The sequence below is a fragment of the Coregonus clupeaformis genome, chromosome 26 (assembly GCF_020615455.1).
Source record: "Coregonus clupeaformis isolate EN_2021a chromosome 26, ASM2061545v1, whole genome shotgun sequence".
NCBI lineage: Eukaryota > Metazoa > Chordata > Actinopteri > Salmoniformes > Salmonidae > Coregonus > Coregonus clupeaformis.
Window position 1 is genome coordinate 28,189,995 of NC_059217.1, and position 14,941 is coordinate 28,204,935.

Genomic DNA, 14,941 nt, shown 5'->3' on the forward strand with positions numbered 1-14,941 from the left:
CCTTTATCACACCACTCCCAGATCAACGGGCCCATCATAAAGCAAACACAACTTTACAGTCCCTAAGGCTCCTTGAAATTAACAATGGGAGGAGTACAAGCCTCAAGGACATGGAGGTTATAGGGGGCCCTTCAGTTGTGCATACATCCCCTTTGAGTGTTTGGAACAAAGGTCAAGAAGCAAGAGGTGTGAGAGAAGGAAGAATTTCAAGACATTTCTGTAGTTCTCACGCAAGAAAGTGTCAAACACTGACACGTCATGTACACTGAGTGTACAAAACATTAAGACCAACTGCTCTTTCCATGACATTGACTGACCAGGTGCATCCAGGTGAAAGCTATGATCCCTTATTGATGTCACCTGTTAAATCCACTTCAATCAGTGTAGATGAGGGGGAGGAGACAGGTTAAAGAAGGATTTTTAAGCCTTGAGACAATTGAGACATGGATTGTGTATGTGTGCCATTCAGAGGGTGAATGGGCAAGACAAAATATTTAAGTGCCTTTGAACGAGGTATGGTAGTAGGTGCCAGGTGCACTGGTTTGAGTGTGTCAAGAACTGCAACGCTGTTGGGTCTTTCACGCTCAACAGTTTCCTGTGTGTATCAAGAATGGTCCAACACCCAAAGAATATCCAGCTAACTTGACACAACTGTGGGAGGGAAGCATTGGAGTCAACATGGGCCAGCATCCCTGTGCAACTCAATATTAGGAAGGTGTTCTTAATGTTTTGTACACTCTGTCCCTCCCTGTCTAGAAGGGGTCCAGTCAGTAAAAATTGGGTCTTACGTGACGGCTTGTTTGAGCTTCCCAACTCATGGCCCAACGGTGTTTAGGGCCAGTGATGCTGAAAGAGGAAACAGACAGCTCACTGACCGTGCTCACTGCTGTCATATCTCATTAACAAGGCCTGCCCCTCCCTCTCCCTCACTTCTTCATTCTCTCTGTTTCTTTCTCTTTCACTCCTCTCTCCCCCTCTCTCTTCTTCCCGCTCGCTCCCTCCCTCACTCTCTCTCTCTCTTCCCCCCTCGCTCTTTCCCTCTCTCGCTCACACCCTCTATCTCTCTCTCTCTGACCTCCCTCTCTCCCTCTCTCAACTTGGCTTGTCCAGTAGCCATCACGTCACAGATCAAACAAAACAAATGAATGTTCGGCCTGCGGGAGAGGACTGTTCTAAGAATCCTCCCCCCCTTACCCCAAAACCAGGGCCATTCCGACCTGGCTCTCCTGGGTCTAATAAGATGGCTGTTTTCTCGGCAGAGAGAGTTGAATTTAGGTCTGCAACAATAGGAAAGATGGCACCCTCGCTGTGCCATAAGCTTTGAGAATGTGCTCTTAGCTCAGCCTATCGCTGGCAGAGCAGGACAGGGTGGATGGGATGGAAGGGAGAGTGGAGACAACATCTTTTGAGCCTGGGCCAAATTGTGGCCAGCGGTAAAAATAGAGCCCCTTGTTTTCAGAAGGTATTTGGTGGGAATGAAGGCTTGGTATCATAAAGAACTGGAGCCCCTTATTGGCAAGGGGCTTCTTTGTGCTGCTGGGACGGCATAGAGAGGAGATCTCCAGGCTGCCAGGGAGCCTGATCACACTTCACCTTGGTTTTTCACAGGCTCAGTGTCGGCCACGGGGGCAGCGTGACCCACAAGCCAAATTCCTCCTCACTGAGACCTCTCCAGACTCCAGTCCAGGGGCGCAGGCCCCACTTCTTTTTTTACTAGGTGAGAATAAATATTTGCCTCATTTTTAGTAACAGGACAGGCGCTTTGCAGATAGATGTTTATAGAAAAGCTAGGGGGCTGTCAGAAATGAAGGCCAAGACTGAGGAGAACTGAGCACGCCAAGCCTCAAGCCAAGCATTCACCTCTCTCATAAAGCCTCAAGCCAAGCCACTGGGCCAGCATTCACTTCTCTCATAAAGCCTCAAGCCAAGCCACTGGGCCAGCATTCACCTCTCTCATAAAGCCTCAAGCCAAGCCACTGGGCCAGCATTCACCTCTCTCATAAAGCCTCAAGCCAAGCCACTGGGCCAGCATTCACCTCTCTCATAAAGCCTCAAGCCAAGCCACTGGGCCAGCATTCACCTCTCTCATAAATGCCTGCACTTCAACAGACTCACTGACTGACTACAGTGGGTAGCCTACTGGATATCACTCTTTCTGGCACCCTTCTGGACAGCACTCTTTCTACTCTTTCTATCAGCCTACTGGATATCACTCTTTCTGTCTAACTACTGGATATCACTCTTTCTGTCTAACTACTGGATATCACTCTTTCTGTCAGCCTACTGGATATCACTCTTTCTGTCTAACTACTGGATATCACTCTTTCTGTCTAACTACTGGATATCACTCTTTCTGTCAGTCTACTGGATATCACTCTTTCTGTCAGCCTACTGGATATCACTCTTTCTGTCTGACTACTGGATATCACTCTTTCTGTCTAACTACTGGATATCACTCTTTCTGTCTAACTACTGGATATCACTCTTTCTGTCTGAGTACTGGATATCACTATGTCTGACTACCAGTGGTGGAAAAAGTACCCAATTGTCATACTTGAGTAAAAGTAAAGATACCTTAATAGAAAATGACTCAATTAAAAGTGAAAGTCACTCAGTAAAATACTACTTGAGTAAAAGTTCAAAAGTATTTGGTTTTAAACATACTTACAGGGCCTTGCAAAAGTATTCATCCCCCTTGGCGTTTTTCCTATTTTGTTGCATTACAACCTGTAATTTAAATTGATTTTTATTTGGATTTCATTCAAAATAGTCCAAATTGGTGAAGTGAAATGAAAAAATAGGACCACTTTAAGCCATACACTCCACAGAGCTGGGCTTTATGGAAGATTGGCCAGAGAAAAAGCCATTGCTTAAAAAAAAAAATAAGCAAACACGTTTGGTGTTCGCCAAAAGGCATGTGGGAGACTCCCCAAACATATGGAAGAAGGTACACTGGTCAGATGAGACTAATATTGAGCTTTTTGGCCATCAAGGAAAACGCTATGTCTGGCGCAAACCCAACACCTCTCATCACCCCGAGAACACCATCCCCACAGTGAAGCATGGTGGTGGCAGCATCATGCTCTGGGGATGTTTTTCATTGGCAGGGACTGGGAAACTGGTCAGAATTGAAGGAATGATGAATGGCGCTAAATACAGGGAAATTCTTGAGGGAAACCTGTTTCAGTCTTCCAGAGATTTTAGACTGGGACGGAGGTTCACCTTCCACCAGGACAATGACCCTAAGCATACTGCTAAAGCAACATTCGAGTGGTTTAAGGGGAAACATTTAAATGTCTTGGAATGGCCTAGTCAAAGCCCAGACCTCAATCCAATTGAGAATCTGTGGTATAACTTAAAGATTGCTGTACACCAGCGGAACCCATCCAACTTGAAGGAGCTAGAGCAGTTTTGCCTTGAAGAATGGGCAAAAATCCCAGTGGCTAGATGTGCCAAGCTTATAGAGACATACCCCAAGAGATTTGCAGCTGTAATTGCTGCAAAACGTGGCTCTACAAAGTATTGACTTTGGGGGGGGGTCTTATTTCTTGTTTTTTCTTAATAAGAAATATTTTGCATCTTCAAAGTGGTAGGCATGTTGTGTAAATTAAATGATACAAACCCCCCCCCAAAAAATCAATTTTAATTACAGGTTTTAAGTCAACAAAATAGGAAAAATGCCCCTCCCCCCAAAAGAAATGTATGCACTCACTAACTGTAAGTCGCTCTGGATAAGAGCGTCTGCTAAATGACTAAAATGTAAATGTAAATGGGTGAATACTTTCGCAAGCCACTGTAAGTGTCAAAAGTCAGTTTAATTGCTAAAGTATACAGTACTTAAGTATCAAAAGTAAAAGTACAATTATAAATAATTTCAAATTCCTTATATTAAGCAAACCAGACGGCAGAATTTCTTGTTTTTAAAATGTATGGATAGTCAGGGGATATCACTATTTCTACTCTGTCTAACTACTGGATATCACTCTTTCTGTCTGCCTACTGGATATCACTCTTTCTGTCAGCCTACTGGATATCACTCTTTCTGTCAGCCTAACGGATATCACTCTTTCTGTCAGCCTAATGGATATCACTCTTTCTGTCAGCCTACTGGATATCACTCTTTCTGTCTGACTACTGGATATCACTCTTTCTGTCTGACTACTGGATATCACTCTTTCTGTCTGACTACTGGATATCACTCTTTCTGTCAGCCTAATTGATATCACTCTTTATGTCATCCTAATGGATATCACTCTTTCTGTCAGCCTAACGGATATCACTCTTTCTGTCAGCCTAATGGATATCACTCTTTCTGTCAGACTACTGGATATCACTCTTTATGTCATCCTAATGGATAACACTCTTTCTATCAGCCTAACGGATATCACTCTTTCTGTCAGCCTAATGGATATCACTTTCTGTCAGCCTACTGGATATCACTCTTTCTGTCAGCCTAAGGGATATCACTCTTTCTATCAGCCTAACGAATATCACTCTTTCTGTCAGCCTAATGGATATCACTCTTTCTGTCAGCCTACTGGATATAACTTTTTCTGTCAGCCTAATGGATATCACTCTTTCTACTCTTTCTGTCAGCCTATTGGATATCTCTACGTCTGTCTGACTACTAGATATCACTCTTTCCACTCTTTCTGTCTGACTACTGGATATCACTATTTCTGTCTGTCTACTGATGGAAAGTCTCAAAGCTGCTTTCCACCCATTAGTCATCACTTTGATTTTCAAAACACAACACAATATAGCTAACCATGATGTTAGGGTTTCATCATGGTGTGTTTTTAGGCTACAGTTAGTTATTTTAATCATAGATAGATAGATGAAGGATTTTTTTTCATGCTTCATTAAAGTGTTATACGTCACAAACAAGCAAAACCCTTAACTAAAGCCAGACCGATATATTGTTTCACCGATATTAAATTGGCCGATATTGGTCCTTTTACCGATATAGGCCGATAATTCCACCGATATTCGATAAATAGGATGAAAAAGGCAAATATTTTAATTTTATTATTACGGTTAGGAGGCTCAGACTAGAGGTTACCAGAGGATAACGGGAAGTCACTTTCTCAGCAAAACCTCTCACAGACCTAGCCTGGGTTCAAATCTGTATGTGCTTCAGAAAAGAGAATAGAGCTGTAAAGTAGTGACTGCTCAGCTGCAGTGTTTTCCCCATAAAACCCAGGGGTTATTATTTGACTGTGCGCATATATTTCTGTTCATGTTGTGTTCCTACTGTTGTGTGAAAATCTGTGTGTGGGTTTGGGTGCGTGTTTGTTCATTTCTGTTTAATCATGTGGTGTTCCTATTGCAGGTGTGGATTGATGGTGGCCCTCAGATCTTTTTCTCCTACGCCGCCACCTCGGGAAATCTTCTCCATATGATTTGTTTAATGAAATTGTCAGATAATCATTGGCTGTTGTGAATATAGGTGATTATGATTCTTGGCATCATAACGATGATAGTCAGAGGAATTCGACTGCAAGTTCCAACAGAATCACCATTATTCATAACAGCCCTATTTTCCTGACAGTTTTTGCCTAGTAGGCATAGGTGTGCCACAAAGCTCCGAACGATACCCTTAGTGTTGACACACAAAACAGAAAAGTATCTGAATTTTGGAACTAAATGTTCATAAACTTGTCTGAGGGCGTTTCAGCATGTCACCACACCCACCAGGGGTGAGAGCCTGCTCTAGCTCTTATTAACATCATTTAACCCTAAATTGGTTTTAGGTGGTTCGAACAACCAATTGATATACACTGAGTGTACAAAACATTAGGAACACCTTCCTAATATTGAGTTGCACCCTCTTTTGCCCTCAGAAAAGCCTCAATTCGTCGGGCATGGACTCTACAAGGTGTCGAAAGCGTTCCACAGGGATGCTGGCCCATGTTGACTCCAATGCTTCCCACAGTTGTGTCAAGTTAGCTGGATGTTCTTTGGGTGGTGGACCATTCTTGACACACACGGGAAACTGTTGAGCGTAAATAACCCAGCAGCTTTGCAGTTCTTGACACACTCAAACCAGTGTGCCTGGCACCTACAACCATACCCTGTTCAAAGGCACTTACATCTTTTGTCTTGCCCATTCACCCTCTGAATGGCGCACATACACAATTCTCAAAGCTTAAAAATCCTTCTTTAACCTGTCTCCTCCCCTTCATCTACACTGATTGAAGTGGATTTAACAAGTGACATCAATAAGGGAACATAGCTTTCACCTGGATGCACCTGGTCAGTCAATGACATGGAAAGAGCAGGTGTTCCTAATGTTTTGTACACTCAGTGTTCTTAATGCATTGTCTCTGTGCTTCTTCATTAAGAGCTCATAACATAATAATACTCAGTCAATCAGTTCTAGACACGCTGACAGATGACAGACTGTAAAATCTCCAAACATCAGGTTAATGCACATGTTAACTGTCAATGTCAGTACAGTGGAAAATGCAAAGCATGATCACAGTTACCTGAAATATTCCAACATACTACAAGAATGTAGCAGTTTCAGATTGCCTGGCAGGTGTATTGGATTTCAATTATGCAACCCATTACCAAACCTGTTACGAAATTATAAAAACGTTTGATAAATTAACATCTCTGATCAAATTATTCAACACATCTGTCTGAAATTATGTTTAGGTAAGACTGTGTGTGATACTGTACGTACATGTTTACATTCTCCAATATCTGAGTCTCTTTGTTTGTTTGAGATAAGTCAAGTCAACACTTGGATTTGGGTGAAAACCCATCATACTGATTGTGGTCAGAATGTACAAGGTACAAGGTCCTGGATCAGTTAAGGACACAACTGAGTGAAAACCACCAGTGAAAATGTAAACAATGAAATTGATTTCCACCACAGGTTCAGATCTGATTGGTTGCTACAGTAGGGCCACGTTTAACAAAGCAAAAAAGCGGAATGTTTTAAGAACCAGAACATTATATTAAAAACTATTACTGTATTCAATCTATTTGTATGCCCCTCACTTTGGCCATCTGACAGAAAAAAAACTATAATATTCTAGACCGGTCCCATTATCCAGTAGCTAAGTATGGCCAACATACAGTAGGAATGACTTCTCCTGTGGCTCTGGCTGCATCTATAATGGTAACACATTACATATGAATGATCTCACTGTATTCATGTTTAGAATTTATTCAGTAACTCTAGCAACAATATTGCAACAACATGGACTTACATACTACAGTAGTTTAGTAGTTTAGTAGTTTAGTAATGATTTTGTAATTGCATAATGGTTTGAGGGGATGGTCCCACTTCAAACTAACTACAACTTATAAATGCTTTATATAGCACACAAAGTCTTCAAAAGCATGGCATGGATCCATAACAAATCATCTAAAAACTGATGTCATACTATATAAAGGGTGTATAAAGGGTAACATAACAGCTCCTTATGTAGGGTGACATAACAGCTCCTTATGTAGGGTGCTATAACAGCTCCTTATGTAGGGTGACATAACAGCTCCTTATGTAGGGTGTCATAACATATCCTTATGTAGGGTGTCATAACAGCTCCTTATGTAGGGTGCTATAACAGCTCCTTATGTAGGGTGCTATAACAGCTCCTTATGTAGGGTGACATAACAGCTCCTTATGGAGGGTGACATAACGGCTCCTTATGGAGGGTGTCATAACATATCCTTATATAAGGTGACATAACAGCTCCTTATGTAGGGTACATTGACAAATGGAACATAACCCAACCCAATATACATTTAACTCTAAAGACAAAAGGGCAAGGTAAGTCATGCATGAATCCTACGTTATTCATTAGCCAAGGTTAACCAGGGCAGTGGGTATTGTTTCTAATGATACAGTAACACATTGCATTTAAATTGGTTTAGATGTTCAATGCATTTGTATCGATCCAACTGAATCTGCACACATTTGTTAAGCAACCTGTCAACAGAGTGGTTATGGACCTCATCACCAAAAGTGGTCAACAACATAAGACTTGTGAACCTTACATTCTTAGAGTATATCCATGACTTGCATATCATAAAGACTGGATAAGATCCCTGGACATTAGCTCCTCTCAATAGATCAACATCTAGACTATTTCCAACATCAGCGACAGTTTTCATTATTTTACATCAAAAAAGTGCCAAATAATGGGTCACCAAATGCCTCAATAAGGAAGCATCATCAGACCAGATGGGATATCTTCATAAAGACAAACCAAGCATGGCGCAGAGCCAACATCTAGGATTCAACAATACTCACTGAATATTCATCAAACTTAATCATTCAACAAACAGTTATTTTTAGAAGAGCGCAAACTCATGCCAACCTAAAATGAAGCAGGAAATATGCCACTGTAATTGTGCATGATGCTTTCACCAGTACACATGCATGGAAAAGTAAGCATATTTTTTTCACCCAGTGCGTACTCACCTTTCATAGTGATGTAAAGACAGCCTTATGGTTTGAATGGTTAGCCAGATATTGGCCTGTTGGTGTCCAGGTTGCACTATATAACGTGCATGGAGGGGCGGGGATCTCTGTAACTCCAAACTTTAGTTCAGTCTTCAATGAGCTTCTCGTCAACTTTGCTCTGCACCCTCTTCTAGCCCCCCTTCCTCTAGTCCCATTCAGAAACCCCCACACACTCTCCCACACACACACACACACACACACACACACACACACACACACGCGCTCAATGCAGCACACTAGAGGTCTGTGCCTTCTCAGTGTGGTGGGTCGATTGCATAACCTTGGAAAACACACATTCTCCCAGGATCTCTCTCTCGGTCTATAGTGAGAGGGGGAGGTGGGACTGGGTTCAATATTGTGTTCAGACTTATAGATCTCCCTAAATACATTACAGACTGACGCACACAGGCATGCACGCAGTCACACACACACACACACACACCGTTGCACCCCAAAGAGCCCCATCCAACCCCATCATATATTCCTCCAGTCAAGTGAGATTTCTAAGCTGTCTGCACTGACTGATTGTAATTAAAACATCACTCCTGCTTAGTGAAGCCCCTGCTCCCAAACACATCCCCGATTCATCCCCCGGAAAATAGACCGGATCCCTTCCTCACAGGCCCAGCACCCCATTCACAACATTTTCCCACTGCATGGGGCTAGAGTGGCCCAGTTCAGGACATTTGTTTGAAGGTTGTGGGTCTTAACAATCCAGAGGCCTTTTCTGGGGTTGACGTGTTCTGGCATGTTCTGCCTTGCAGGTTCTTTCGGGGTGAGGGCATTTTATTTTAATTTTTCAAATTGTATTAGTATTCTAGTCAAGGACATAGAAGTTTGCTTTCCCTCAACCTGCAGTTGTTTGACTTAGTTGTACTTGTTGTATTCAGGGTCTTGGAGCGACCGTAAATTAGAGATACAGCTTGGCTTTGCCAGATAACTATCTAGCTTTCCAGGAATTAACCCCATGTGAAATCAACAAACGATCTATCTGCATAATAGATTTTACTACATCTATAATCTACATCTTTAACCCTCCCGTTGTCCTAGGGTCAAAATGACCCGCCACTGTGTTGAACCAACTTTATTTAATTTTTATATTTTGGGGATCATTTGTGAGAAGGAGGCAGTGAGACTTTAAAGAAAGTATCACTGCCTCCTTCTCACAAATGATCCAAAAAATATAAAAATTAAATAAAGTTGGTTCAACACAGTGGCGGGTCATTTTGACCCTAGGACAACGGGAGGGTATGCTTACGATTCCTCCCAGTGCTTTACATTGTATAGGGGGAAGCTCAACCCTTCCACCACCAAACTGCCCCTAGTTCATACTCTAGGCATAGAGGTCCTGTGCATTGTAAAGATAATGACCAGTAGACAGCCCTATAGCGGTTTACAGAAGACAGCATTGACAGTAACTAACATAACCAATACTGTTGTCAATGAAATTGTGTTACACCACCAACAAATTTTTCTGCCAAACGGATGGGATGGCGTTTCATTGGTAGTTGTAACCTTTGGCAGAGTTAACCTAAAGCATGCAGCTTGTAGTAGCTTGACATTGGATCCTTCCTCTTATCATTAAACTGTTTGCTGTGTCACCATGACTCCCTATACAAGGACCTAATAATCTAAACAGGATACATCTATAAGTACAATTGAGAGCATTGTCAGTTGGACAAGGTGGTTTCATGTCCTATGCTTGCCTGCCTTCAAACCATGGGTATGCCTAGATCAATCTAATATAGAATGACCATGACATCAACATACTCCATCCACTTCCTCAAGTGCACATGATCAGGTAGTATAATATGTTTTGAAGGTCGACTTACACATGATAAAGGGAGTCAACACAGTGTCAGGTCTAGATGTGCAAAATCAAAGCAAAAACAGCTGCTTCAGGTCATCATAGTTCAGTCGTTCAGTCCTGTTTGCCAGGAAAGCTTCATTAATTGCCCACACATTCCTTTGTTTAAAAAATGGCCCAAGACCTTGTCCAGAATAATTGTCACACTTGGTGATTTCCACCAGTCTAAAACAACATAAAGAGTACAAAAGGGTCCAACACCGGATGGACATCATGAAAATGATCGGAGAGGAGAGGGTAGAGGATGTTCAGGAGTAAAAACAAACAAAATATAATTATTGTAAAATTGACTGTGTCCATAAAATGTATATAGTATGTATAAGCTGGAAGTAGAGGCCTAAGCATTGTTGTTCACTAGTTTACTCCAATTAGGGAAGGGGTGGTGGGGTTGGAAAGTAATAAAGGGAAATATATTTTAAAAAAGGAAATGTATATGTATGTGTATATATGTATGTACAGTTGAAGTCGGAAGTTTACATACACTTAGGTTGGAGTCATTAAAACTTGTTTTTCAACCACTCCACACATTTCTTGTTAACAAACTATAGTTTTGGCAAGTCGGTTAGGACATCTACTTTGTGCATGACACAAGTCATTTTTCCAACAATTGTTTACAGACAGATTATTTCACTTATAATTCACTGTATCACAATTCCAGTGGGTCAGACGTTTACATACACTAAGTTGACTGTGCCTTTAAACACCTTGGGAAATTCCAGAAAATGATGTAATGGCTTTAGAAGCTTCTGATAGGCTAATTGACATCTTTGAGTCAATTGGAGGTGTACCTGTGGATGTATTTCAAGGCCTACCTTCAAACTCAGTGCCTCTTTGCTTGAAATCATGGGAAAATCAAAGGAAATCAGCCAATACCTCAGGAAAAAAATTGTAGACCTCCACAAGTCTGGTTCATCTTTGGGAGCAATTTCCAAATGCCTGAAGGTACCACGTTCATCTGTACAAACAATGGTATGCAAGTATAAACACCATGGGACCATGCAACCGTCATACCGCTCAGGAAGGAGACGCGTTCTGTCTCCTAGAGATGAACGTACTTTGGTGCGAAAAGTGCAAATCAATCCCAGAAAACAGCAAAGGACCTTGTGAAGATGCTGGAGGAAACAGGTACAAAAGTATCTATATCCACAGTAAAACGAATCCTATATCGACATAACCTGAAAGGCCGCTCAGCAAGGAAGAAGCCACTGCTCCAAAACCGCCATAAAAAAGCCAGACTTTGGTTTGCAACTGCACATGGGGACAAAGATCGTACTTTTTGACCATCGTTATGTTTGGAGGAAAAAGGGGGTCGCTTGCAAGCCGAAGTGCACCATTCCAACCGTGAAGCATGGGGGTGGCAGCATCATGCTGTGGGGGTGCTTTGCTGCAGGAGGGACTGGTGCACTTCACAAAATAGATGGCATCATGAGGAAGGAAAATGATGTGGATATATTGAAGCAACATCTCAAGACATCACTCAGGAAGTTAAAGCTTGGTCACAAATGGGTCTTCCAAATGGACAATGACCCCAAGCATACTTCCAAAGTTGCGAGAAAAAAAAAGGTATGGGGGATTGGAAGTGATGCAGACAATTACATTGATGGAGGTTACAATCTATCTGCAATATTAAAGCTGATCTACCCCCTAAAAAAAAAAAAAGAAAAAAAAAAAGGGTCCAACAACAATTAATTGTATTTCCCTTCATTCTCCCCCATTTTAGTTAGTTTCCTACTGTTCTTCACTGTACTGCCACAGGTCGCTGATCAGATTCCCAAATGACACCATTTTCCCTATGTAGTACACTACTTTTGACGAGGGCCCATAGGGCTCCGGTCAAAAGTAGTGCACTATATAGGGAATAAGGTGCTATTTGGGACTCAACTTGTGTCTGTCTGCCAGGCTGAAGACGCTGCCCTGTCTCTCCTTGTTACAATCAGCCTGTCCTGTTCATAACAACCATGCTGTTCATTAGGAGGTTTAAGCATGCAGCTCGATGTCTCCTGTCGTGAAGGAAGGCAGTTTGGGCCTGATCTGTAGTCTGACTGTGAGACACAGTTGGAAGGTTTGCTCATAAAGATTCCCATAGAGCCCTGCTTTATCTTAATTGAACTAGTTTGTTGCACCAAGAGGTCATGATTACACATCTATACTGAACAAAAATATAAATGCAACACGTAAAGTGTTGGTCCCATGTTTCATGAGCTGAAATAAACGATCCCAGAAATGTTCCATATGCACAAAAAGCTAATTTTTTTCATATTTTGTGCACTAATTTGTTTACTTCTCTGTTAGTGAGCATTTCTCATTTCCAAGATAATCCATCCACCTGACAGGTGTGGCATATCAAGAAGCTGATTAAACAGCATGATTATTACACAGGTGCACCCTGTGCTGGGAACAATAAAAGGCCACTCTAAAATGTGCCGTTTTGTCACACAACACAATGCCACAGATGTCTCAAGTCTGAGGGAGCATGCAGTTGGCCTGCTGACTGCAGGAATGTCCACCAGAGCTGTTGTCAGAGAACTGAATGTTCATTTCTCTACAATAAGTCGCCTCCAACGACGTTTTAGAGAATTTAGCAGTACGTCCAACCGACCTCACAACCGCAGACCACGTGTAACCTCGCCAGCCCAGGATCTCCACATCCTGCTTCTTCACCTGCGGGATTGTCTGAGACCAGCCACCCAGACAGCTGATGAAACTGAGGAGTATTACTGTCTGTAATAAAGCCCTTTTGTGGGGAAAACTCTGATTCTGATTGGCTGGGCTTGGCTCCCCAGTGGGTGGGCCTGGCTCCCAAGTGTGTGGGCCTATGCCCTCCGAAGCCCACCGATGGCTGCGTCCCTGCCCAGTCATGTGAAATCCATAGATTAGGGCCTAATTTATTTATTTCAATTGACTGATTTCCTTATATGAACTGTAACTAAGTAAAATCATTGAAATTGTTAAATGTTGCGTTTTTGTTTAGTATAAATGGTGATGTATGTACAGTCGTGGTCAAACGTTTTGAGAATGACACAAGTATTGGTCTTCACAAAGTTTGCTGCTTCAGTGTTTTTAGATAATTTTGTCAGATGTTACTATGGTATACTGAAGTATAATTACAAGCATTCCATAAGTGTCAAATGCTTGTATTGACAATTACATTACGTTTTTGCAAAGAGTCAATATTTGCAGTGTTGACCCTTCTTTTTCAAGACCTCTGCAATCCACCCTGGCATGCTGTCAATTAACTTCTGGGCCACATCCTGACTGATGGCAGCCCATTCTTGCATAATCAATGCTTGGAGTTTGTCAGAATTTGTGGGTTTTTGTTTGTCCACCCGCCTCTTGAGGATCGACCACAAGTTCTCAATGGGATTAAGTTCTGAAGAGTTTCCTGGCCATGGACCCAAAATGTTGATGTTTTGTTCCCCGAGCCACTTAGTTATCACTTTTGCCTTATGGCAAGGTGCTCCATCATGCTGGAAAAGGCATTGTTCGTCACCAAACTGTTCTTGGATGGTTGGGAGAAGTTGCTCTCGAGGATGTGTTGGTACCATTCTTTATTCATGGCTGTGTTCTTAGGCAAAATTGTGAGTGAGCCTACTCCCTTGGCTGAGAATCAACCCCACACATGAATGGTCTCAGGATGCTTTACTGTTGGCATGACACATGACTGATGGTAGCGCTCACCTTGTCTTCTCCGGACAAGCTTTTTTCCGGATGCCCCAAACAATCGGAAAGGGGATTCATCAGAGAAAATGACTTTACCCCAGTCCTCAGCAGTCCAATCCCTGTACCTTTTGCAGAATATCAGTCTGTCCCTGATGTTTTTCCTGGAGAGAAGTGGTTTCCTCGCTGCCCTTCTTGACACCAGGCCATCCTCCAAAAGTATTTGCCTCACTGTGCGTGCAGATGCACTCACACCTGCCTGCTGCCATTCCTGAGCAAGCTCTGCACTGGTGGTGCCCCGATCCCGCAGCTGAATCAACTTTAGGAGACGGTCCTGGCGCTTGCTGGACTTTCTTGGGCGCCCTGAAGCCTTCTTCACAACAATTGAACCTCTCTCCTTGAAGTTCTTGATGATCCAATAAATGGTTGATTTAGGTGCAATCTTACTAGCAGTAATATCCTTGCCTGTGAAGCCCTTTTTGTGCAAAGTAATGATGACGGCACGTGTTTCCTTGCAGGTAACCATGGTTAACAGATGAAGAACAATGATTTCAAACACCACTTCCTTTTAAAGCTTCCAGTCTGTTATTCTAACTCAATCAGCATGACAGAGTGATCTCCAGCCTTGTCCTCGTCAACACTCTCACCTGTGTTAACGAGAGAATCACTGACATGATGTCAGCTGGTCCTTTTGTGGCAGGGCTGAAATGCAGTGGAAATGTTTTGGGGGGATTAAGTTCATTTTCATGGCAAAGAGGGACTTTGCAATTTATTGCAATTCATCTGATCACTCTTCATAACATTCTGGAGTATATGCAAATTGCCATCATAAAAACTGAGGCAGAAGACTTTGTGAAAATTAATATTTGTGTCATTCTCAAAACTTTTGACCACGACTGTACAGTCAGTGGCTGAAAAGCATGTAGTATTGTGATGAG

The 14,941-nt window shown here is 42.3% G+C and overlaps 1 protein-coding gene across 2 annotated transcripts in view; it reads right to left on the reverse strand.

The window, feature by feature from the left end:
- Nucleotides 1-8,657, reverse strand: part of LOC121540598 (sodium- and chloride-dependent GABA transporter 2-like) — a 44,632-nt gene extending 35,975 nt beyond the window's left edge. For both annotated transcript variants that reach the window (XM_041849598.2, XM_041849597.2), the window contains exon 1: nt 8,438-8,657. In XM_041849598.2, coding sequence (XP_041705532.1) covers nt 8,438-8,444 — 7 coding nt within the window. In that variant the 5' untranslated portion in view covers nt 8,445-8,657. The remainder of the gene's footprint in view (nt 1-8,437) is intronic.
- Nucleotides 8,658-14,941: the final 6,284 nt, after the last annotated feature.